The sequence below is a fragment of the Mustela putorius genome, unplaced genomic scaffold (assembly GCF_011764305.1).
Source record: "Mustela putorius furo isolate JIRA1106 unplaced genomic scaffold, ASM1176430v1.1 tig00003896_pilon_pilon_pilon, whole genome shotgun sequence".
Classification (NCBI taxonomy): domain Eukaryota; kingdom Metazoa; phylum Chordata; class Mammalia; order Carnivora; family Mustelidae; genus Mustela; species Mustela putorius.
Genome location: NW_025422045.1, coordinates 1,759,171 through 1,783,813, shown reverse-complemented (window position 1 = coordinate 1,783,813; position 24,643 = coordinate 1,759,171). Strand labels below are relative to the sequence as shown.

The 24,643-nt window shown below is 44.7% G+C and overlaps 1 protein-coding gene across 4 annotated transcripts in view; it reads right to left on the bottom strand.

Moving 5' to 3' along the window:
- The window catches only part of CGNL1 (cingulin like 1), a 162,274-nt gene that overhangs the window by 69,880 nt on the left and 67,751 nt on the right, over positions 1-24,643 (bottom strand). For all 4 annotated transcript variants that reach the window (XM_045067463.1, XM_045067460.1, XM_045067461.1 and 1 more), the window contains 4 exons: positions 22,375-22,476; positions 21,701-21,849; positions 20,197-20,332; positions 10,530-10,742 (listed from right to left, as the gene is read on the bottom strand). In XM_045067463.1, the coding sequence (XP_044923398.1) occupies positions 10,530-10,742; positions 20,197-20,332; positions 21,701-21,849; positions 22,375-22,476 (600 nt within the window). The remainder of the gene's footprint in view (positions 1-10,529; positions 10,743-20,196; positions 20,333-21,700; positions 21,850-22,374; positions 22,477-24,643) is intronic.

The following is a 24,643-nucleotide window of genomic DNA, read 5'->3' as shown; positions in this document are numbered from 1 at the left end:
TCCAGTTGAAGAGAATGACCTATGACTTAACAGGAACGGTCCAAGGACACAAGAATTAGAGTAGCAGTGTGGCAGGGTGCTGTATTTCTGCTGGAGTCAGTAAGCTATTAGGAAAAGCGACACAGAAGAGATGGCTTTGTCAAACTGTGGTATTAGGTATCTTTTACTAGACACCACACTGTCCCCGAACTCAGCAGCCTAAAATAACACTAACCATTTACTAGCTCACAGAGTTTCTGAAGGTAAGGAATCTCGAAGTGACTTGGTTGGGGACCTCTGGCTTGGGTTGTCTGATGAAATTGTATTCAAGGGGCACCTGGGTGGCTCAGTGGATTAAGCCTCTGTCTTTGGCTCAGGTCATGATCTCAGGGTCGTGGGATCGAGCCCCGCATCGGGCTCTCTGCTCAGCAGTGAGCCTGCTTCCCCCTCTCTCTGCCTGCCTCTCTGCCTACTTGTGATCTCTCTCTCTCTGTCAAATAAATAAATAAAATCTTAAAAAAAAAAAAAGAAAGAAAGAAAGTAAAAGAAATTGTAGTCAAGATGCTAGCCAAAACTGCAGTCATCTGAAGGCTGGAGTGGGGCCAGAGGATCCAGCTCCAAGATGGCGCACTCACATGACTGTTGATGGGGTCTCAGTCCTTTACCACAAGGGACTTCCCACAGGCTGCCTGTGGGTCCTGACAACATGGTAGCTGGCTTCCCCCAGAGAAAGTGACACAAAAGGAAGCAAGGAAGAAACTACAGTGTCTTTTATAACCTGGCCTTGGAAGTCAGACTCTACCATTTCCTACTGGTCACCCAGATCACCCCTATTCAACACAGGAGGGGACTACGAAGGGGCAAGAGTACCAGGAAGCCCAGGTCACCAGGGGTCATCTCAGAGGCTGGCTACCACTACGGCCTTGTATATCCGGGTTTGTTTGGATGTTGTACCTATTTCTGTGTCCACACTGCTCCTTCTCTAATGGACTTAAAGCTTATGACATGTTCCGTTTTCTGCTTAATGTGATCAAATAATAGTGCCAAATTTTTCCACCAAGTAGAAATCTACTTAATGATCTTGGCAGGTCTTTAGAAAAATGTTCATCAGGCAGAGTTTAGAGGGTCAGAGAGAGTATAGAGGATCAGGGAAAGTATAACACAGATTAAGTAGGATTTCTGGTAATAAAATTAAAGTGTTTTTACTTTCAGATGTTAAGGATTTAACTACTTGCAATATTCTAGTGGCTGCGACAGTCCCTGCTATTGAAAAGAGACCCTCTCATTACACAGCCCAGTCCGTGGGCTGACCGTATTCATGCCCGGGCATGCATCTGGTTACTGGCCCTCAGTGAGAGGCTACTGCTCCTGTCTCGCTCACATACCTGAGCTCCGAGTAGCGTCCGTAGATGCCTCGGAGACCTCAAAATATTCCTTCCATTTGGGGAGACAGGCAAGCACACCACAGAGAAATTCTCACTACTTCTATAAATGCATGAAGGCATTTCCAGCACTGAGACATTCAACCACCTTAGCAGACAAGAAACAAATGACAACTTTCCTCCTACAAACCTCACCACCCATGGAGCAAACTTCTCCCTTCAATCCAGGGTCCCTATCCACCCTCATGCACTTGCTCATAGACACAGACTATAAATCCAAGCAACTAGTACTGGCAAAGAGCAAAACCTCACCCGCCCCCCCCCCAAAAGTGGGGCCCTCACAATCTTACTCCTTTCCCTTTCTGCCCCTCAGCAGAGAGAGGGGAAGGTAAAAACCCCATTAAAAATGCAACCGTAGGGACACTTGGGTGGCTAGATCAACAACCCACTCCCAAGATTAGGAACTGAGGCCAACGTCACATCTCCTGAATTACTTGAGCCTCGTCCTCTGGTCAAGCCTCAGTACACGTGGGAAATGGACAAGGCAGGCAAGGCAGGGACAGCATGACTTGTAGACCAGGCTGTTGTGTCACCCTTCCTGAGGCCAGGGTAAGGTTTTTTTTACTGCCTTCCCCACCCAATTAAGGTTCAACACTTTCTCTTCACACTGCATGAGAATTCACTGCGATTTTCTGGGTCATCGGAGGGCTCTGGGTGTCCTGAAACCTCCACCACCCCTCCCACTGGAGCTGCAGGAAAACGCCCTCCTGCTTAACCACACCCATGAAGCCTCGAGGTACCATCATTAAAGCCTGGCCGATGTCCTACCCATCCCTGTGTGAGGAACCTTCCTTATGCAATCTGGCATCATTTCTTCCTCCTGCTCTGGGATGCTCTCCACAGAACAGCAGCAGCCAAATCCCCTCGTGATTCCCGAGAGAAGAGCTCCGGTACTGCTGCTGTCCGAACCAGGAAATCGAGGTCCTCCTTGTAACCACTTTATTTTTTTTTTTAAGATTATTTATTTATTTATTTGACAGAGAGAGAGATCACAAGTAGACAGAGAGACAGGGGGCGGGGGGGGGGGGGAGCAGACTCTTCACTGAGCAGAGAGAGCCCAATGTGGGGCTCAATCCCAGGACCCTGAGATCGTGACCCAAGCGAAAGGCAGAGACTTAACCACTCAGCCACCAAGGCGCCCCATACTTTATTTTATGAGGTCCTCCCCTCTGGAAATCTTAACTGCAACTGGAATCTAATTGACTCCTTAAATAAATGCAATCTATTTTAGCTCCTCTCCCAGGTCAACGTTCTTTCTTGGTCTTGCATTTAGGGCATTTAAATGTCCAGGATTTCTAATTGTCAACTGTGAGTTTATTAAAAGTTGCTGTGTACAAAGATAGCAGCTTTAAGGGATGCTAATGTCCAGAAAGGCTTGAAAAGGTCCTGGGGGAGGGAAGTTCTCTTTTTCACTTCTAATTCTTAAGTATTTGGTACGCAGGAGACACTTAGGGTGTCCAGGTACAGAATGGATGGATGTGCCACTTCTCTCCTGAATTTTGCCACCCAAAGCAGTAAAACTTTCCTGCTCTCCCTACCTGCCTGCGACTCCACCACAGTACCAAAACATCATCCTCTTACCTGCAAGGCTTTCTTCCTACAAGACTGTAAACGATCTTCGAAGCTAGAAACCATGGCGCGCCCACCTCTGAACTCTCAGTGACTGACACCGCAAAAGCATACTCCCACGTTTGATGAGAAGGGAATGGCTGTCTTTGGGACTCTTACTCTGTCTTCCACAAACACAGCAAGTGAATCTGGCAGCTCGGTTAAAGCACCAGGAGTGAAGTGCAGAGATGTCCTGTTCACCAAGGACCCCCGCACTTGGGGTCAGAATCGCAGTGGGGAGGGGGCACATCTAGGGCTTACACCGTGGTTCCCAAACAAACATGCTAGAACATCACACCATGCCTCCTATGTAGCTTTTTTTTTTTTTTAAGATTTTATTTATTTATTTGGCAGAGACAGAGATCACAAGTAGGCAGAGAGGCAGGCAGAGAGAGAGAGGGAAGCAGGCTCCCTGCTGATGCGGGGCTCGATCCCACGACCCTGGCATCATGACCTGTGCCGAAGGCTTTTAACTGACTGAGACACCCAGGCACCCCTATTCAACTACTTTTTAATCAATACAGAATGTAAAAGAGCAATGCAATGACAAAAAGAGTCGTTTCTTCAGGAAAAAGAACTGGAGAGAAGAGAAATGAAAGGAGACCTTGTTTAACCTTGAATCTTTAACCTTTATCTTTATCTTTAAACTTGAATCTTGTTTAACCTTTAATAACCTTGAATCTTCACCATTTCACTTTTGCCAATGGAGAGTTCTAGGCCACCCTGGGCACACATGAGTCGGTGGAAAAGAGATACTTCCCTTTACCCAGCCAAGTGCAGCCCTGCCACTTCTGTTCTCAACAGCGGTCATGCAGAGTGAGCGGAGTACCTGAAGGGAGCAGGCTGAGGAAATAGGGATTTTTTACAGGTTCTCTCACTATCCTGACTCCCATGGAGAAAACAGAAATGAGATTTTCCCCTGAAACAACCCTATCTTTAAGGGAGGCAATTCCATTGATCCTGAGATTAGCAGTGGTTTTGCCATCTGACCCTCTGCTGACCTTTTGCTTTTATTTTATTATTTATTTATTTATTTATTTACTTGTCAGAGAGAGAGAGAGAAATCACAAGTAGGCAGAGAGAGAGGAAGAAGCAGGTTCCCCACCCAGCAAAGAGCCCAATGCGGGGCTCAATCCCAGGAACCTGATATCATGACCTGAGCAGAAGGCAGATGCTCAACCCACTGAAGCACCCAGGGGGCCCAACCTTTTGCTTTCAAAGAAACAGTTTACAGGTTGTAAGAAAAGAGGGAATAAAAATCTAGAAATGACACAGGAAAGGCACTGAAGCATGTCTTCCTTTTTGTAAGACTGAGCGACAATTCCACATTGTTCGGTGAAACACAAACACGAAGTCATAATTTGAGGGCAGCTTTGGAGGCGAGAAAAAGTTGCGACATTACTGAGTTTGAATAAAATTGATGTAAGCGTTATAAAATTTAAAACGTGGACGTAATGTTAGAATGACAGACACTCTAGGGAGCGAAACAAAATGAAAGCACAGAGATCTGTATATAAATATGTAAATGCAAAAACAGGTTGCTTCTAGAAGTTTCTCAAATATATCATTCATTAAACCAAATCCAGTGCTCTTGTGCCTGCTCTCCTGTTCCTGGACCTGGCTGCTTGTCCTCACGTCTCTGCACTTGCGTCATCCCCCGCCTCTCCTACCCGAAGCCTTCCCGGTCTGCCAGGAGTGGCCCCCACCCTCGTGGAGTGGCTAGGAAAGCCTGTCCTAGGTCCCTAGAACAAACACCAAGTAAATGTGCCCTCCCCAACTGAAAACCACTCAGGTGTCATGGCACTAAGGCATTCAATGAGTCCTCCTATCCCTCTCCACCTCACCTTTTCTATCTTAAAGTCTTTTTGTGTTCTTAAAAAACACACACACACACACAAAAACCCAAAAATGTGTGTTATTATAAAAAATTTTAAACATTAGCAAAAGTAGAGCACATAGTAGAATTAGCTCCTTACCCATCACGCAGCTTTGATACATAGCAACACACGACTAATCTTGTTTCCTCCACACCTCCACGTACTTTCCCCCAAGAGGATTATTTTAAAGCAAATTCTCCAGACAGCCTACCATCTCACCTAAAAATACTTCGGTAAATTTCCTTAAAAGATAATGGACTCTTAAAAAGAATAACACTATTGTCACCCCTAAAACTTTTGGTTACTTTATTTCTTGAAATCCTTAAATAAAGAGACAGTGTTTAAATGACTCCAGTGATTTCCTTTCTTTTTTTTTTTTTTAAAGATTTTATTTATTTATTTGACAGACGGAGATCACAAGAAGACAGAGAGGCAGGCAGAGAGAGGGGGAAGCAGGCTCCCCACTGAGCAGAGAGCCTGATGCGGGGCTCCACCCTGGGATCATGACCCGAGCCGAAGGCAGAAGCTTTAACCCAATGAGGCACCCAGGTGCCCCAACTCCAATGATTTCAAGTGTGTGTGTGTGTGTGTGTGTGTGTGTGTGTGTGTGTATTTGCTATTGGTTTGTTTGAATTGGGATCCAAATATGGTCCACGTGTTGGATCTGGGACTCTGCCTCTCCAAAGTCTCTTTTAATCCGTACCCATCTTAACTTGCATTGTTCCACAAGGCTCCAGCCCAAACCCGCGTTGCATTTTCCCACCTACGAGGTGCTGAATATGCTGGACTCAGTACCTCGGGTGTGCTCGGCCTCCACACTCGAACACCACTCACGTTCCCCTACACGCTGCCTCTCCTGAGCACAGGCCACCTCCTACTGCACTTGATGTCTGGGGCATCTGCTCTTTCCTCCTCTGTAGTTAGCTCGAGTGTTACTCCTCCCCCCTACAGTCTTCTGGAAGGTACATTTATCTGATTTATCTTCATAACCTTCATAACACCTTGCACTTGGCCATGGTTCGGTAAGTAAATCTGTAAATGCTCGATTTACAAATGATACAAATGGAGAAGTGAAGGACGGCGGCAGTCGGCCACACATCTTCATCGTCCCTCCGCTTCCCCTCATCCACTCACAACTGAGGTAGCTGTCGCTTAACCTGTCTGTTGGGGTCATAAAACAGCCTCCTGGCCCAGAAGTCATACCACACAATACAAAAATAAAAGTGGCGGGGCGCCTGGGTGGCTCAGTGGGTTAAGCCTCTGCCTTTGGCTCTGGTCATGATCTCAGGGTCCTGGGATCGAGCCCCATGCCATGCTCTCTGCTCAGCAAGGAGCCTGCTTCCCTTCCTCTCTCTCTGCCTGCCTCTCTGCCTACTTGTGATCTCTGCCTGTCAAATGAATAAACAAAATCTTCAAAAAAAAAAAAAAACCTTTATAAAAAATAAAAAATTAAAAGTGGCTCCTTCAACACCCTCAAAAGCCTTGTGTCTTTTAGACACATATTAGTCCTTCGAAGATCGACACTAACATGATGACAGTGCTCCCCACAGACAAGATTTAGTCGTTTCCACAAGAAACCATTCGAATTCATCCATGAGACCCCAAAACACTCTAACATCTTAGGACTGTCAGGACTCAAAGGGAATCCCCCTTTTGTCTGTTTATTCCTGTGATCCACAAACGTCTACTGACCTCCAAGTAAATGCCACACACATGAGGAATGCCAAATGGGAAATGACGACAGTCCTGAGTATGACAGGGGAGATAAAACCCAGGACAAAATTTCCAGCATTCACAGGTCCCTGGAAATGGTAAGGCCCAAGAAGCAACCAGGGGCCTTTCGTGGAGGAACTGGACATTTGAGCTGAGCCCACTCTCTGGAAAACCTGAAAGCACTAAACCATTTGCCCTTCTCTTTTGCACAAGGAGTTGCAGGTGGGAAGGAGAAACTAATGCGCTAGACGCGCTTCATTTTTCTCTCAGACAGCAGTCACTCACAACCCCACTCCCTGCCCGTTTCTTCGCTTCGGTCCCGGCCAAGGCCACAGACTCAAGGACAGAAAGGACATCTCCTTTTCAAAACTAGAACAAGCCTTATAACCCAAAAAGTATGTCAGGAAATATGGTGTCAAAGTCCTTAAAGGTCCTTTGAAAGAATGTCCTTTGACAGAACCCAGCTTTCCAACAGACATGAAGATCCAGCTCCCTACGGGAGGAGAACTCAAGTAGCTCACCCAGGGACCCAGACCACCACGGCTTGGAGGGAAAGATCTGCTTCATTCTGCTTGAGGAAATCCCCCCAAACTACAGCACTTGTGAGTTCTCGTCCGGGAAGCAGTCAACCTGTTCTTAAAAAGGCGTAGCTGCTTAAGTCTACACAAACCACTCTTACAGAGTACCTATTTGGAATACCTGTAAAATGTCTGTAACAGAACCTGACAGTTTTCACCAATTGTCGCAGTAATGTAAAACTTTAAGTGCTCAAGCTCAGGCCAGGATGAAATATTTGTTATTTGACAACTATAAGATAGCACTTAAGGGGTTTTAGGCCCCAGGACATTGGCAAAAATCAGAAACACTAATGCCAGACAGTTGGGCTGCCTCCTAAGACTTACCAAGTAAGTCTTTTAGTCACAGTGGTGGTAGGAGTCCCTCACCTAGGGCAAGAAAAGGTTAAAGGCTTGTGCACACACACATTTAAGAGACACTCTACCAAGTTTAAAAATATATTTAAGAATATATTTAATTCACTCTCCTCCAAGTAGTTAATAGAATAATCTTAAAATTCTGTTATAAAATAATCTTAAAATTCTATTCTAGAATACCCACATGTAAATCATTTAATAAAAAGGCAGCTTCTGTCCACTAGACTGACGTAATTTTTTCCATTAGATATGATTCTGTCACATTTGTTCAGCAACCACCTTCAGAAGCAAACGCTAACTGTCGCAAAGAGACAATCGTGATGCTCTTCAAGAAACTGCATGGAAACACAAAAGCAAGGTACAGAGATTCACAGAGTCATAGCAGGGTTTCTTAAAAGACCTTCCACATCACCATTGAAGAAAACCCAACAGGAACCATGCCACAGGGACTGATAATCTACTTAAGAGGAGAATTTGTCTTCCATTTACTTTCACTCATCAGACATCACACAGATGTAGCTGTGTGCCAGACACTGTGCTAAACTCAAGAGACAAGGATCACACACATGCAGTCAATGTGCTGATGGGTTGAGTTTGGCCCCTACCATTCTCTTCCTGCTGATTTAAAAGCCAGGAAATCTCACATCAACATCCAGATATCTGGCTTCTTTAAAAGAGAGAGAGAGAGAGATTGCAACATGGGCCCAGGATCCCTTGACTAACAACTTTCAACAGCAGCATAGAAGCAACTGACCCTATAGCAAAGACCCTACACACTTCCTAGTTTGCCACAGTCTCCACCGTGCCCTACTATTACCCCAACAACACACCCAGAGGCCCACTCATTTATGTCCCTTTTGGGCCCTGAGGTACTTGGGTTTGCCACTCCCACTCTAGAGAAAAAAAGAGAGGGGATAAAAATGACCCCTGGCTGAAGAAGCTCAGAGTCTAGTAAAGTCGGTAGACAGGATGAATTACAACATGGTATGTTATAAACTACAGCAGAGGAATAAGCAGGGAGCTACCAAAACCCTATGGAAGGGTGCCACTAACCCCACCGAGAGGAGGGAGGTACCCAGTCACCATCACAGGGGAAAGGACACTTGGGGAGGGTCTTAAGGGATAAGAAGATGGTCAGGCAGAAAATTGGAAGGAAGTCAGTCCACATGTGCACAGAGTTGAAAGGACTAAAATAATATGGAGTTTTCTAGAGACAGGGTTAGGCAGAGAAAGGACCTACTACACTAACAATTTTGAACTTATGTCTGGGGCAATGGTGAGCCAAGAGAGCTTTTGGGCAAAGGCTGACATGATCAGATTTGTCCTTTCAGGAAAAGATGCCAAAAACCTTGTAGAAAATGACCTGGGGCAAAGCTGGCATGCACCCCTTTGGATGCTACAGGGAACCCCTTTGTGTGGGTTTCCAGGTGCTCAGAAACCCTATGTTCTCTGCCCACGACAGGCATCTTGGTGAACTCACCTGTTACTTCTTTCACAGACCGGTACGGGTCAGTGAAGTTATCTTTCTTGAACAGACATAATGAAAATGCTGTAAATTAACATCCAGTACTGACCTTTGGAAGGGTAAAAATGCAACAGGCAAGGTTTCTACAGATTATCTCCGTTCCACTCACCTACCCTGCTTCCCTTCCCCACTTCCAGTGTCTCTGAGAGGACACAGAAGCTTCTAACAAAACCCCTTGCCTCCCAGGTGTGGCACAAGCTTAACTATCCTTATATTTAAATCACTACAAACATGCCCCAAACCCCCTCCTCAAATACCCTTCATTATCACCCATGTTAACTTAAGCTTTGATGCAAGGTCTGGAGGTGGTGAACACACGCCGAGTTCAAAGAAGAATCATCTGACTCAGTAGCCTCCTAGCATGTCCCCCAAGAAACAACAGCCCAGAAAAGCCTGGAGTGAGGACACCAGGCAGCTGCCCAGAAAGAACTGAAGATGGGAAAACACACACATATCCTCTCAAAGCAACAAAAAATTAAATCAGTTTCCATATTCTCCCCCAAACTAAAGCATATCTCAAAAAAAGCAAAAGAACAAAACAAAACAAGAACCAAAAAAACAAAAACTAAGGCAAATCACCGAGAAGAGCTTTAAAAAAACAGTCTCGGTTATAACAACCCCAAACAGACTATTTCCCAGACTTTTTATTGTTATAACAAACAAAACCATCTTTCACTTCTTGTCATTTGCAATTACCATGCCGTAATTGAAAACCAGTGAATCACTATGGAACTTCGGGGAGAGAAGGGGGCCTACTCCCTCAGAGCTGTTGCTGTCATCGTCACAGGATGACACAGCAACAACATCAAGAGTTCTTTCCTCACATCTCTAACCTGTGCATTGCAAAGACTCTAAAAACTTCATGCTCTGTCATTTCTCTCGTTCCTTTAAGACAGCATGGTATTTCGGAGCATTTTCCCCTTCAAAAGACCTCAACATAATTTTTCAATCTATTCGCAGGAGCCAAGAATTCAATTAAGAGAAAAATTATCTTGCGAGGGTTTGGACAATTCAGCCCATTAACCCTCATGGAACTCTGCTGAGAAAAGAACCTGAACCGTGCAACGGGAGGCGTCCCGTGTCAAAAGGAACCAGCCAAGGCAGGGGCAGGGATGGAGTCCAGAAATCTGGGAGTCCAGCCTGCCACCCCGCCCGGGGCACTGACCCTGAGGCGCAGCCGGAGGGGTCCAGCTCTGGGTTCTGCGAGAGGCTGGCGCATGGGCCTCCAAATCTCACCTCAAGTGAAAGCATTACCCATGTAACAATTTTTGGATTCACAGACTCAAGATGGTCAACAGCAGCCCTGCCAAGCTCTGTTTCCATGATCTGATGAAACTGAGCTTCATTGTGTAATGGAAAACGACTGGCACGGGTGTGGGCGAGGTGGTCTTGCCCCTTCGTCTGTCCCCAAGCCGATGCCCGGGGTCCGGCCAGACCTGGCGTGGTGCCTCACCTTGGTGGCTTCTTCGACGCTCTCCCTCAGGGCCTGCAGCTCTGCGTCGTACTGCTCCTTCAGCTTGTCCATCTCCAGGTCGTGGCTGGAGACCTCTTCCTTCAGGGCTCCCTTCAGGGCGGTGAGCTCCCGCTCCCGCTTCCTCAAGAGCTCCTCCTGCTCCTCCTTGGCGATGAGCAGATCCTGAAGATCCTGTTTTGCCTGTAGGAGTTCCTGGAGAGAGGAAGCACGGAAGGGGAGGTGAGGATTAAACCTCTTCGCTGAGGGCCATGCAGGTCCTCCCCAGCCTGGGCTGCCCTACTCCCTAGCCATCCTCCGACTCTCTCCTCCCCACACCACCCACCACTCTGGACCATCGCCCCCTCTCCCTTTCACTCCTTTGAGGCCATCATGCCCTCGATTTGTCTGTCATGGCTTTTTTGAGTTTGATTTAATTTGAGAGAGAAAAAGGGAAAATGATTCCATTTTCATTATTTTGAAGGGGCACGTCTGCCTTCTCCACCTCCTTTCCTTCCTGTGCAGTGAAAGGTCTGTCGCCCTTGCAGTCCATGGGCTTTTGCGTGCTGTCGCTTCAGTGGGGGCCATGCTGACGGGCCGGCCTCCCTGCCTCCACACCACCCCTGGGACCCACGGTCCTGGGACTGGGGCTGACTCCGCCCCTTCTCCCCCTGTCCCACTCCCTGCTCTGAACAGGTGCAACACTCCCATCTTCTCCTTAACTGCCAAGAGTTTCCGAAGAAAGTCACAAAACTGGGGCAACAAGTTCCACTACAAATCACATTAGCTAAACCCAAGTGTGTCCTGCCAGAAGCTCAGCATTCCTTTTACTTCACCATCTTTGTCCCAGACCCACTGAGCTCTCGTCAAGCCCCAGACACCCTCTCTTCCCGCGGGCGGGGACTCCAACACAGCTGCCTCAGCTCCCTCGGCACCCGGGCTCTCCTGTGCACGCCAGGCCCTCTCCACCCACAGCCACTTCACGCACACATAGCTGCCTCTCGCCAGCCTGCTCCAAGGCTTTCCTCCATCAGTAATTTTTTTAAAAGATGTTTATTTATTCATTAGAGAGAGATGCAGCGAGAGAGGGAACACAAGCAGGGGGAGTGGGAGAGGGAGAAGCAGGCTTCCTGCCGAGCAGGGAGCCCCATGCAGGGCTTGATCCCAGGACCCTGGGATCATGACCTGAGCTGAAGGCAGCTCAACTGACTGAGCCACCCAGGCGCCCCCATCAGTGATCTTTCTTCTGTCATTCTGTTCTCCTCTGTTTCTTGGATCTATGTCCTTTTCCTCAGGGCATAAGAATCCCCTGGGTCAAAGGCAACAAAACAAAACAAAAACAAGCTTTTCCATGAAACTTCCTGAAACTGTAATTTCTGTTCACTATACTTCTTGACCACCGAGTCACTCCTCCATCTCTTGCTATATGGCTTTGGATCCTATTGCACTAAGACTGTCCCCCAAGGTCATAGTGACCTCTTAATCACCACATCCAGGCTTCATCCCAGTCCCCATTCTTCTCGACCCTTCTTTGACCCAACCCCCCTCCATCCCGTCTCCTTAAAATTCTCTTTGGCTTTGCAGTTCAAAGACAGTCCATGCTCTTCCCTCAGGCTGCTGCTTCTACCACAATTTCTTCTGGCTTTTCTCTCTTTCTTCCCAAAAGCTAAGATGATCCCTAAGAATGCAACTTGCATTCTTTTTTCTTTTTTGGCAAGCTCATCTATGTTTCCCCCAACTATTAATGCTAAGCAAGTAACTCCCAAACCTTTACCTCTGACTCCTGCCTGAGTTCAGACCTGCACTTGCGGCGACCTGCCAGACACATCCATCTGGATGTCCCTTGGGCACCTCAGGCTCAGGAGGTTTATATTTTTCAGTGAATTCATCAAGTTCTTTCTTTTCCTCCTCCTCTGTTCATTATTCTTATAAATGGCATCACCTGCTTGAGCTTGGAAGCATCCATGACCTCTCTTGCCTTTGTCCTTGTCCTTGACCACTCAAAAGTTCTTTAACATCTTAGATCCTTTCCCTCACCTCCCTGGTGTAGGCTCTCTCACCACCCACCTGCTTTCCGCGTCCAGCCACTCAGCTGGGGCCCCTATGACATTATCCACACGCATTCCCTCGTCTCATGGGCCCTTCTTCCCTCTCAGTCCCGCCTCTCTCTGCCTCTCAGAAAAATCTCTGAAGACATAGATCCAGCAGGACCTCTTCCAAGAAGTCTTCCTTGACTGCCCCTCCTGATATCCTTCTCACTTTAGCTGGACGTCTCAGAACACGTAATTCTTTTACCTTGCAGTCCATACAGACTCTTTTCTTTTCTACCCTGCTAGACTATAGCCCCTTGAAAGAAGGATATTGATCTGATCATATTTTTGGTGCACGGATCAATGATATCGGGAATGTGTCTGTTCTGAGTATAAGTGAACTAACATGTGCAATACGCAGAAGTCTGCAGATAACAGAATTCTAAACAAGTGTCTTTTTTTCACAGGACGCACACATCCTGTGCTCTTAGAGCTCCCGTGGAATCAGAGGAACGGCTGCCACCTGGGGACCCGAGGCCTCAGAGATGAGAAACTTTCCATTCCAGGGATTATGTGACTCGTGAGGGGATGAAAATATAACTGGCAATGGAATCTCTTTCTTTTTCTCTAGGATATGCACATCTTTGAACCAGGGGAACCCCCGCAGTCCCAGGGAAGAACCACGCTGCAGAGACCAAGACTTCACCCTTCCAGAAACTCGCAGGCAGGCACTGATGGGAGTCGGTGAAATGCCGAGGGACTCATCCAGGTCACTACAGTAATTTGAGTGCCTCCGAAGCACCAAGCACAGAACACATGAGCCAGTCTTAGGAAAACGGAGCCCGTCCTTAGATTTGTCAAAGGGGGACATCCTGGTTGGTGCGAGGCTGACGGCCCCTCCTCCAGGAGGACCAGAGATGCCTCCATCACGGTTGTTACCGGCTACCCCTGCAGGTCTTCCTGGGTCTTCTGCCAGCCTCTCCGTAGAGTCCCTGTGATTCTAACCCCTGTTTCCTGCTCTTACTCTCACACATTTCTCAGTTGTTTTGATGATAAGGCAGTTCCTCTTCCCACACTTATCTTTTCCAGAATATAGCTGTGCTTTGTGTCGCCTTTTGTGGAGTGTCACCAGCGCATGTCAAGAACCTAGGTTTTCACAGTCTGTTTGACACCAACGTGCTGTTATCTGTGGTTGCGGCTGTCGCCTGGGCAGCCCGTGTTGTACAGATCCCATCAGATTACACCGCACTGTATCATTTAGCAGCCCTTGGAAGTTGTCCAGGGTACAGACCAAAGGCAGGAGAGATTTCAAAAACCTTACTTCACCACCTCAGCAGCCTTACTGCCAATCATCTCAAAAATATAAATTTCAAAACACAAGTAACTGTCCATCGGAGATGAGCATGTCTCTCTAGGGACACCAATCAGAGAAAACAAAGGGAGGTCTTGGCCAGTCAGAATCAGCACTTTCAAAACCTCTATGCATCCAGGCTCGCTGCAGATACAAAACGATCCGGGAGATAAAAACCAAATGAATGTGTATGTGTGTATGTGGGCAGGGAGGGGCTGCAAATTTGACTGTGCCTGGTATGCAGTAACATAAAAGAATTGTGCTAAGCATTTCCAAAACTCCTATGAATATTCAAGGCGATTAACAGTATTCTCATTCTTAAATGGAAAACAAAACAAAAAACCTAGAGCTCTGAGAAACTAACATGACTAGGACCACACAGCTCACACGTGCAAGTCTGGGACACACTGGAGACCGCTGCCCTTCTCTTTACCATGCAGCCCCTGTGGGCCTAACAACAAGCCTACACACTCGAGGAGGAGAGAGGCAAACAATTACACCGTGCTTGCTCCGTCTCTTCGAAGCAAACACAACAGAGCATTGTGTCTGGCTGGAAGTGCTCTAAGGAGGTCCCTCTCCTTAAAGAAAAGGGACAAGCTCAGAACCTGAAAGGAAACAAGAAAAGCTGAAAGAAAAAGGAAAGTACACTCTGGCACCTGGCTGCTATTAGCAGCGGCAAGTGGCTGTCCCGACAGCAGGTGCGCTGAGACCCACACACCAGAATACCAAGCCAGCAGCTCACTTGCCCATAGAAAGCCTCATTTCACACACCACTGACTGACAGTAGTCCACGCCAAACTGAGAAGAATGCTGATCTCCTCTGTGTGCATGTTTCCCAGAAGTTATAGGTCTCTATCAGAGGCTCACACTCATTGAGAGGACACAGAAAAGGTCTTATGACAAAGCTGTAGCTGATAGGGAATTATGTAATTTATTCCCCCAAAAGAGTAGCCTAGAAAGCATATCACAGTTGACAAAAAATGTATTTCTAGGTTGTTTTTTTTTTTTTTTAATTAAAATTTGTAAGCTGTGCAGTCCTGTCCTACCAGGGTTTTACTGTTAGAGACCTCATTTCTGAGCACAGTCTATCCTCGGATCAATATAATTTCAATACCAGAATATTTTAAGTATTCACATCTTGGAAAATGCCAGAGATAAGCCATTACCAGTCTCTGTTGCAATGAGGCCCATCCCATCAGCACCACAGGCTCCCATCAAAGACGCTGGTTGGGGATTAGAAACTCCCCCGTCATGGCACTTAGAGCAAGGACTCATGTTCACCCATTACCCCCAGACTGGAGAGGAATGAATTTACCGACAAAGAAGTGGTTGAAAACTTATTTTGTAATCACTTTTGTAACTTGAGTTTTAAAAAAAAAAAAAAGCCCAGAACCATCAACTTTTTAACAGAATAACAAAGTCACCTCTTTTTAGTCAATTCTATGGTTTATCCTAAGAGAATGGTATTTTTTACTCTTTCTTTCTTTTTTAAACTTTATTCTCTCTTACTGTTACTTTACTGATTTTGTGTTGGTGTCCAATGTTATTTAACAAAATGCGAAACATTAAAAGAGCTTTCATGAAAAATCTTGTGCATTTGGCAAGCCTCCCCAAAATAAAAAGCCTTCAGCCTTTTTCAAACACTCAAAAATAGAAGTGTTTAATGTTCATTGTGTTTAAGAACCTGTTCTAAGCCAAATGCCATGGAAAACTTGGCCATAACTATCATCTGTTATCAGACTCCCCCAGGCCACTTTTCATTAAGATATGAAGAATAAATTTAATGTGACAAGGAGATAGGGTCTATTTTATTAGTGGTATAGAAACCATAGGTCACGTTTTCACTACTGCTGACAAGTCAAAGGCACCTGATTGAAACAGTGGGTATGAACCTCCAGAGAAACCCACTCTGACACCGAAAATTAACTGTGCCCTAACTCATCTTACAGAAAGACAGCAGTAGATGCTGTTCCTCCCAGTACAGGAAAGAGGCAAATAATCAGAAAGCCAACAATATCGGCTATTTTCAGAGCAGATGTGCTGCTCTGTTTCCTTTTCTGTGTCTTTCATCACCAGCCTGAAAACACATCACTAAAACCGAGGCTCATATCCTTATCCTAGTAACCACTAACAATAAATAAATAAATATACTATTTAATTAAATTATATTCATTCATATATGCTCAGTGCATTGTGCTTAAAAAGACAAAGAAGCATGTGGTTCAATTCAGAATTATTTCCTTTTCTTAAATGGTGACAGTTCTAAATTAATTTAAAAAATGAAATTTATTTATTCATTTGCTCTATTTTGGCACCGTGTGAGGCAAGACATGGGGGAAGAAGCAAAACTGACGTTCTTGAACTAACTGGCTAGCAGAAAAAAGGGGCAGATATAAAATAGATCAAGGTCAAATGGGCTAAAACGAACCTATAAGGAAACAGGATTTCAGGTGAAATGACAACTAACAATTAGAGGTTTCAGTTAGTGAGAAAATCCAGCAACTTAAAAGACTTCCCAGCAGCAAAAATAACACCCTCCCCTTTTAGAATCAATAAAGTGTCCACACAAGAATCATAGGATATGGCGAAGTCTTCTATTTAAATTTGTTTGTGAAGCTACATTTTTATTGAAAGCCATAAACTGTTCAGTTGACATCATTTCTGGGAACTTAGCCCTAGGAAATCTTTCTAAAGAACTAAAAGGATACATGTGAAAAACATTCAACACATTTTTACATAATTTGGGAAAAAAAAAAAGAGAATCAATACATAGAGAAAGACAATGAAATTTATTACGGCTTATCTCCCTAAAAAATGAAATAGGAAGAATCTAGATTATAATAAGGAGAAATGAACTTTCTAAAAGATTTCTTTATTTATTTGAGAGAGTGAGAGCAGTTACGTGCAAAGAAGGGGCAGAGGGAGAGAGCGAGAGAGAATCCCAAGAAGACTCCACAATGAGTGCAGAGCCCAACACAGGGTTCAATCTCATGACCTCAAGATCATGACCTGAGCCAAAACTAAGAGTCAGATGCTCAACTGACTACACCGCCCAGATGCACCTGACAAACGAACTTTTAAAAAGCAGGTATCACGGGACGCCTGGGTGGCTCAGTTAGTTAAGCAGCTGCCTTCGGCTCAGGTCGTGATCCCAGCGTCCTGGGATCGAGTCCCACATCGGGCTCCTTGCTCCGCAGGGAGCCTGCTTCTCCCTCTGACTCTGCCTTCCACTCTGTCTGCCTGTGCTCGCTCTCGCTCGCTCTCTCTCTGACAAATAAATAAAATCTTTAAAAATAAATAAATAAATAAATAAATAAAATAAAATAAAAAGCAGGTATCAAAGCTGTAGGGACACTATAATTGTCCCTAAATGATAGAAGGGTAGATGAAAGCTATCAACGGATAGGGAGACAATGAAGAAATAAATGGAGATATTAAAACAGAAAATATAGAAATAAAAATGTTTTTACCACCCCTCCATTCTAAAATTCCATTTTATAATTTAAATTTTTATTTATTTATTTATTTATTCTGAGAGAGAGAAAGTGAACATGTGAGCAGGGGAGAAGAGGCAGAAAGAGAAGAGAGAGAGAATCCCAAGCACGTTCCATGCTCTGCCCAGAGCCGATGTAGGGCCCCATCTCACAACCTTGAGATCATGACCTGAGCTGAAATCAAGTCGGACGTTTAACAAACTGAGCCACCGAGGCGCCCCCATTTTATGATGTTTTAATATTTCTGCAACAAATATACCATTTTCAAACCCCATTCTTTTTTTTTTTTTAATATTTTATTTATTTGGCAGATTGAGAGAAATCACAAGTAGGCAGAGAGGCAGGCAGAGAGAGAGAGAGGAGGAAACAGGCTCCCCACGGAGCAGAGAGCCCGACGTGGGGCTTGATCCCAGGACCCTGGGATCATGACCTGAGCTGAAGGCAGAGGCTTTAACCCACTGAGCCACTCAGGTGCCCCTTCAAACCCCATTCTAATGTACCTTGTCTTTGTAACTCAGTCCCGAGAAGAAGGCAGAGCCATGAGAAGAATATAATATCACAAACGTGGCAGTTTTTAGGATAAAGCCATTGGATAAAAAAAGAGAAACAGGTGCTAAGGAACATACCCAAGGCCTTCTCAGGAGGAAAGGTCTACGTGGAGACAGAGAGATGCTCATGTAGGAGAAAGGAAACAATTCCCCTCTGCCCGTATGGTAAAATGAATTCGTGAGAACATCTGCAACTGGGTGGCCGCCAGCATTCTTTTTTCTGCCATCACCAAGTCATAGGGAAGAGACTCTAAGTTCCAAAGAGCGAGATCTAAAATCCCTCGAGGGAATTACTCCCAACACGAAACAAGGAAGGGAGTGAAGAAACACTTGACAGCCCAGACGTAGAGGCAGCCAGAAACTTGAACTCCACAGCCAGAACAAAGACAAGACCCAGGCCCTTAGAGGGAAAGCTGCAGAAAATGAGAAGTAAATGCTGACAAGGTACCTTTACTGTTTTACTTTTTTATGGCTTCTTCTTCTTCTTCTTCTTTGTTTTGCATTGTTCTAAATTGTGTATCATTTATTCGTTGGCTGTTCCTATAAACTGAAGCTTATATGGAAATAAGCTTCAAAACTATGCCAAAGGGGCGCCTGGGTGGCTCAGTGGGTTAAAGCCTCTGCCTTCAGCTCAGGTCATGGTCTCAGTGTCCTGGGATCAAGCCCCGCATCGGGCTCTCTGCTCTGCAGGGAGCCTGCTTCCTCCCCTCTCTCTCTGCCTGCCTCTCTGCCTACTTGTGATCTCTCTCTGTGTCAAATAAATAAATAAAATATTTTAAAAAAAAAAACTATGCCAAAAATACAGGTTATGATAATTATAGCCAATATCAAGACATCTAAATAGGCACAAAAGTTCTATTACTGATCTTCAATTATACCCATTTCCAATTTTTAAAAAAATGTAGACATTCATAGCCTATGTGTGTATCTACCACATTAATAGGATGGCAGTCTAATTCACGAAAGAGATAATAACTGTCTTTGAGAAACCACACAATCATTAACAAACGCTAAGCAGAAGAGTCAGCTTCATTTACTGACTCATGGATTGGTAAGAACTAAATAGTCAATAGGGAATATACTGATATGGGCAGAAGCCAGACGGGCAGCCTGTGTACACAGCAAATGCATCCCATTCATTCATTTACTCACTCACTGTTTCACTCATAATGCATCCATCCAACCATCCGCCAAATATTTGCCAAGTGCTATATGTCCCCGGCACTGGAACAGCTGATAAGGATAAAACGCCAAGCCAACCACCACCAACCCTGCCTCCTAGAGCTTACATTCTTATGGGGACCTTGAAAAAAATCTGTGATAAATGCTATATGGGCATAAGCATCTTTAAAATACTTTCCCATAACTAGCATCACTTACAAAGTGTTTTTGTCCAAAGTTTAACCCAAATCTATTAGTGTTTAGACCTAATTTCAAATGTACTGGAAATGTAGGAGACAGTGGAACAAGTTAATGGACACATAAGGAAATAATCAGACAAATCCAGAATGTGGGCCATTGGTCCACATTCCATCAATGGAATGGAAAGGGAGCAGGAAATAGGAAATTGGTGGCAGAATACTAAGATAAATAAACTCAGAGAAAGAGAACAATGAAAGCAATACGGGATTCTTGACTGGATCCCGGCTTGGGGCTGGAGGAAACAACTATAAAATATACTGGAGGGACAACCGGCAAATTTTGAGTAAGAACCAGGTATTGGAATTATTGTTATATTATAGGAATTATTCATTGTTTTAGGTATGATAATAATATTGTCATAACAAAATTCCCTAATTTTTTAAAGATGCATGCCAAAGAATTTAGGGGTGAAGTGTGGCGTTATCTATAATTTATTTTGAAACGGCTCAGCAAAGATGAAGAGATGGACAGATGAAAAAATAATAGGATAAATGAATGGACATGAAGAAATGGGGAAGTAGGACAAAATGTTGACAACTGTTGGATTTGGGTTGGGGCTCTATGGAAGTTAATGAATTACTCTTTCTACTTTTCTGTATGGTTGAAATTTTTCCTAAGACAAAGTTTAAAAACTATTACAGATGATGCTTTTCGGGAATCTAGCCATAGGCACAGCGGAGCAAATGCACGTAATGGAATACGGCTTGTAGTATCCAGACTCCACACACCCTGCCCCCCTACCCTGCCCCATCCCATCCTCTCCAGGCAGATGGGGCCTGCCTTACCACCTGATCCCACACCCCCCACCACCACCACCTTCCTTACCTCAATCAGAGCTCCCTTTTCCCTGTCCTCAGATCGTTTAGCGCTGTCTAATTCATCATGCATTTCTGACAGCTGGTCCTGAAGATCCCTGATCTCGGTCTGGTGCTGTTCCCGTTCCATCTTCACCTGGAACAGTCTGGCAGGGGAAGAGGCCCATCAGAGAGATTGTGCTAAGCCTTACATTTTTTTCATCCAGTCTGATCTCAAACATACAGACGGTTAAGCAGAGTCATCAGAAGCCCCAAGGTGTCTCCCATTTTGCGTTCTACACTGAACAAGGAATCACAAACCAGAAAAGGCACTGGTGAGAACTCATGTCTGCAGTTTAATTTGCCCAACAAGAAGGCAAGTGAGCACTCAAACCAATGGGGAAGGCTATACAGTGACAGTTTCCCCCCAAAAGGAGACCGTAGTGTACAAGAATTTAGATGACAAGAAAGAAATTGACCCACAAAAGCAGAACCTCTTCGATAATGCTTTCACTAAAGCCATCCCGCTCCCTACCCCCTACCCTGCCCCCAGCCCTGGAAGAGCCAGCAAATTACCGCCTACTTGGCCAATCTGGCCCACGGCCAATTTTTCTAAGGAAAGTTTTATCGGAATACAGCCATGCTCATTCATTTACATTTTACACACAGTCATTTGCACAATACAATGGCAGAACTGAAGGGGTCCAACGAAGACCATATGGCCCATAAACCATAAACTATTTACCGTCTGACAGAAAAAGTTTGCCAACCTCTGCTCTAAATCAAACTCACAACTATTTTACCTTTTGGTTTTGTAAAGTCTTCACTACACCTTAAATTTTATTTTATTTTTTCTCACCAATGTTTCTAAAACTAACATCTAGGCATGTTTCAAAAGCAAAATCTACATCATCAAAACTGCAAAGGCAATCAAATGATCTTACTATATAGTTCTTGAATCTCCTCCTGCTTAAACCTTCACTTAAGACCTCCACTGTGTCTGCAGAGCTTCATAGCACTGTACGTTTGCAGACTTGGGTTTCAGAGCCTTTTGTCACAGATTTTAAAATGACACAATGACAGGGCCATCTTGGCTTTGACTCTCCCTCTCTGCAGACTCAACAGACGCATAAGCACTGGTCAGCATCCTTCAGAATAAAATTCACAAACTGGGAGATTACAGAAGTCACAGGACATGTGCTTTTTGGAGGCTAGGGCCAGGCTCCTTAAGATCTCTGTTTCTAGGTATCCCTACTCAGCATTCCCTGCTTCTCGCTTGCCAGCTCTAGGAGCCCCTCTCAGGGCTGAAACTTTACCAGGCATCCTTTAAGGTATACAACGAATTTGTTAAATCATTAGCCTTCCTGCTTACAGTCTGTGTGTGTTACCAGCTTCACAATTTTACAAGGATGAGAAGGAGAAAAGGAAGGGTCAGTAGCCCCTCTAAATATTTGGAAGGCTGGGTAGTACTGAACAGACAAGAAGGTTCTGGCTCCACTGGATGCAAGAACCCAGGCTCTGCGCCCAGAACTCACTCCTCCAGGTTCTTCCGGAGCTCCCCTTCGCTCTCTTCCAGGCGCTGCTGCAACACAGAATTCTCTTCCACTTTACTGTCATGCTGGCCCTGGAGCTCTTCCAAGCTTGCTCTCATTCTCTCTCTCTCTTCTTTCATGTTCTGCTGATTCTAAGATGAATGCATGTGATTTTCAAGCATCTCCAAGGAACGTTAATGTAATCCCACAGAAGGCTACCCCGAAACTCTCATGGACTCCGTGTCTTTGCACTCATTTATTAAACAACTTAATCAAGCCACATAATTAGGCCTGGGAGTTTGCAACTAGAAAGAACATTAAATACTGAATGAGCTGTAAGACTTCTAAAAGAAATACCAAGGCAGCTAAGGTTCAGTCTGCTAGTTCTATTACTCGGTTTGGATATTTTATATGCATTTGGTTTCCTACTGACCCGCCCGAATCCAACAGCGCTTTAATCCATCAAAGCAAACAGTGTCTATGGGTTTCAGTTACTTTAAAAAATTTAAGAAAAAAAAAAGTTCTTTGGACAGCAGGAGTCAAATATACAGGAATTTACTCAGTGATGAGAGGAATGTTTCTTTGGGGCAGGGGTTGGACACTGGTTTTCACTTCACTTGGGCATCCAGATTTGCTTAAAATATTCTTTGTAAGACAGAAATTTTAAAAACTGATACCTTGACTTCTAGTTGAAGCTGTCTCTGAAGTTCAGCCACTTCTGTGGTCAGCTTGTTTTTCTGTTCCAATAGATCTCTGACTTCGGACGAAGGATTAGAAGCCTGTAATTAATTGAAGAGATACCCTAATATACATGTTCAAGACGCTTTATTTTCTCTTTCTTCCAAAATGTAATCCAAGCAGTAACATCAAAATCCTAAGACCCAATTCAAATGTAAAGCCCTCCAAAGGAAGGGGCACCAGGAAACCCTCCGGGGGTGACCGAAGGGCTCTGGACCTTGATCAGGGTGGTGGTGTGCACTGACACAAACCTTATATTAAAAATTCAACAAACTTGACAGTTAAGATTTGTGCAATTTACTGTATAGACATCATACCCCAATAAAACAATGTAAAAAGATAAAAAATAAATATTTGTTGAAGATTCCTCCACTGCCTAAGGTTATACCCAAAGCCCACGTTTCTGTGTTCCCAAGGCCCTTCGTAAAATCTATCTATTATTATAAAACTTCCATTACACTGGGAATCATTATTCCAGAACCTGAGATGTTCTCACTCTCTGCACAGGTCTGTATTCAAGTAGTAAATAGATGTATGTTGGCTGAATTGGCTTTCTTCTGTTAGAGGCTGCATGTCCACAAAGAAGGGAGATAGAACAAAGAGGGGTCTGATTAGAGAGTCTATTAGAAAACAGACTCTGATCTGAGTATTAACGATCTCATTTTTTTTTTTCCCTCATGAGTAGAGTAACAGGATAATGCTCTCAAAACGATTTGGCTAAAACTACAGAGAAGTGGTTAGAACGCCACAAAAGGGGAAGAGAGAGGATAAAAGGCAGGAATCAAAACTAGAAAAAGACATGTCTGGGGTCTCACGGGCCTGAACCCAGGTGTGAGTTGTGTGTGATGAACTTGGAATGAGGTACTTCCTCACTACTCCTGTGAAGTTAACCGAACCCAACCATCCACAAAAACACAGGATTTCCTATCTTCTCAGGCAAAATGAGAAAAACCCATTATGGAACTCTAAATCCAACCCAATGAGGGAAATGACACATTGTAGTCACACGAATGAAAACTCTACCTACTCTCTGCTGTTTCCAGTATGGTCTTTCCTTCTCGCAGAGGAAATCACTCCACTGACACCAAAAAGATAAAACTCCAAAGCCTCTGCCCACAAATAATCACATTCAGAAAATAACGGGGAGAGAACAGGAGTAGAAAAGTCTGGGCAATTAAGCAGTCATGGTGCTGTGATCTTAGCAAGAAGTCTAAAAGCTATGGTTTATCTCATCATCTCTGGCTTAACGGGTTTCCCCTCCTCTTATCTCCTCTCTCTCCAAAAGCTACAAAAGGAATGAATTTCTGCAAATACCTCACTATTCATTCCTCTCCAAAGCCCATCACCTTCAGCCAAAAATGGAAACATCTACGATTTCTGAGGTCTTTTCTATCTGGCACTTCCTCCCACATCCTGGCTCTCTGATCCAGCTACACTAAACTGCCTCTAGTCCCCTAAGCATCACGCACACTGGCCTTTTTGTATTTGTTCATGCTGGTCCCTCTACCTAGAACACTCTGCCTTGCCTTCTTCTCCCAGAGCCTTCCTTACTCTTGGAGACACTGTTAGTGTCCCGGATTCCAGAGGGCTTAACCTAACTTCCCTAGTTTGGTCTGGATACCCATAGCCTGTAACCTACAAAGATAATCTTCACATCAAGGCCAAAGGATGTATCACCCTAAAAATATGCAGTTGAGTGAAAAGCAAGAGTCACCCTGATAATTTGGATTTAAGAGTTTTAGCACAAAACCCCTAAATCAATTTTAAGAACTATGTAGAGCCCCTGAAGCCTGCCTATAAGCTAGGCGAATAATTTAAAGATTCCCCCAGGGGAACAGTGCATGTGTGCGTGTGTACATAATCGTTTTAATGGATGCCATAGCAGCAGTCATGGGTTAGCTGAGCGTTGACCAGTAGAGAAAAGAGGGAACTGAGTCCTAAGAACATCCTGTATATTTTATATGCATTTAGACAAACTTGCTTTGAATTGTCTCGGGTATTATACTCTTTCCTTTCCATGCAGAATTCCCCGGGAGGGACAGAGAAGACACACAAGCAAGAAATGGGTCCCAGTTCAAGGCGGTGCAGGACTGAGGAACAAGCTTCTAGTCATCCCTACCAAATGTTGCTTCCTTTCAGGGTACAAGGTGTGTCGGGCACGTAGTCGATGTTCATCCAACATGAGATGACTCCTTCAACAACAAAAAA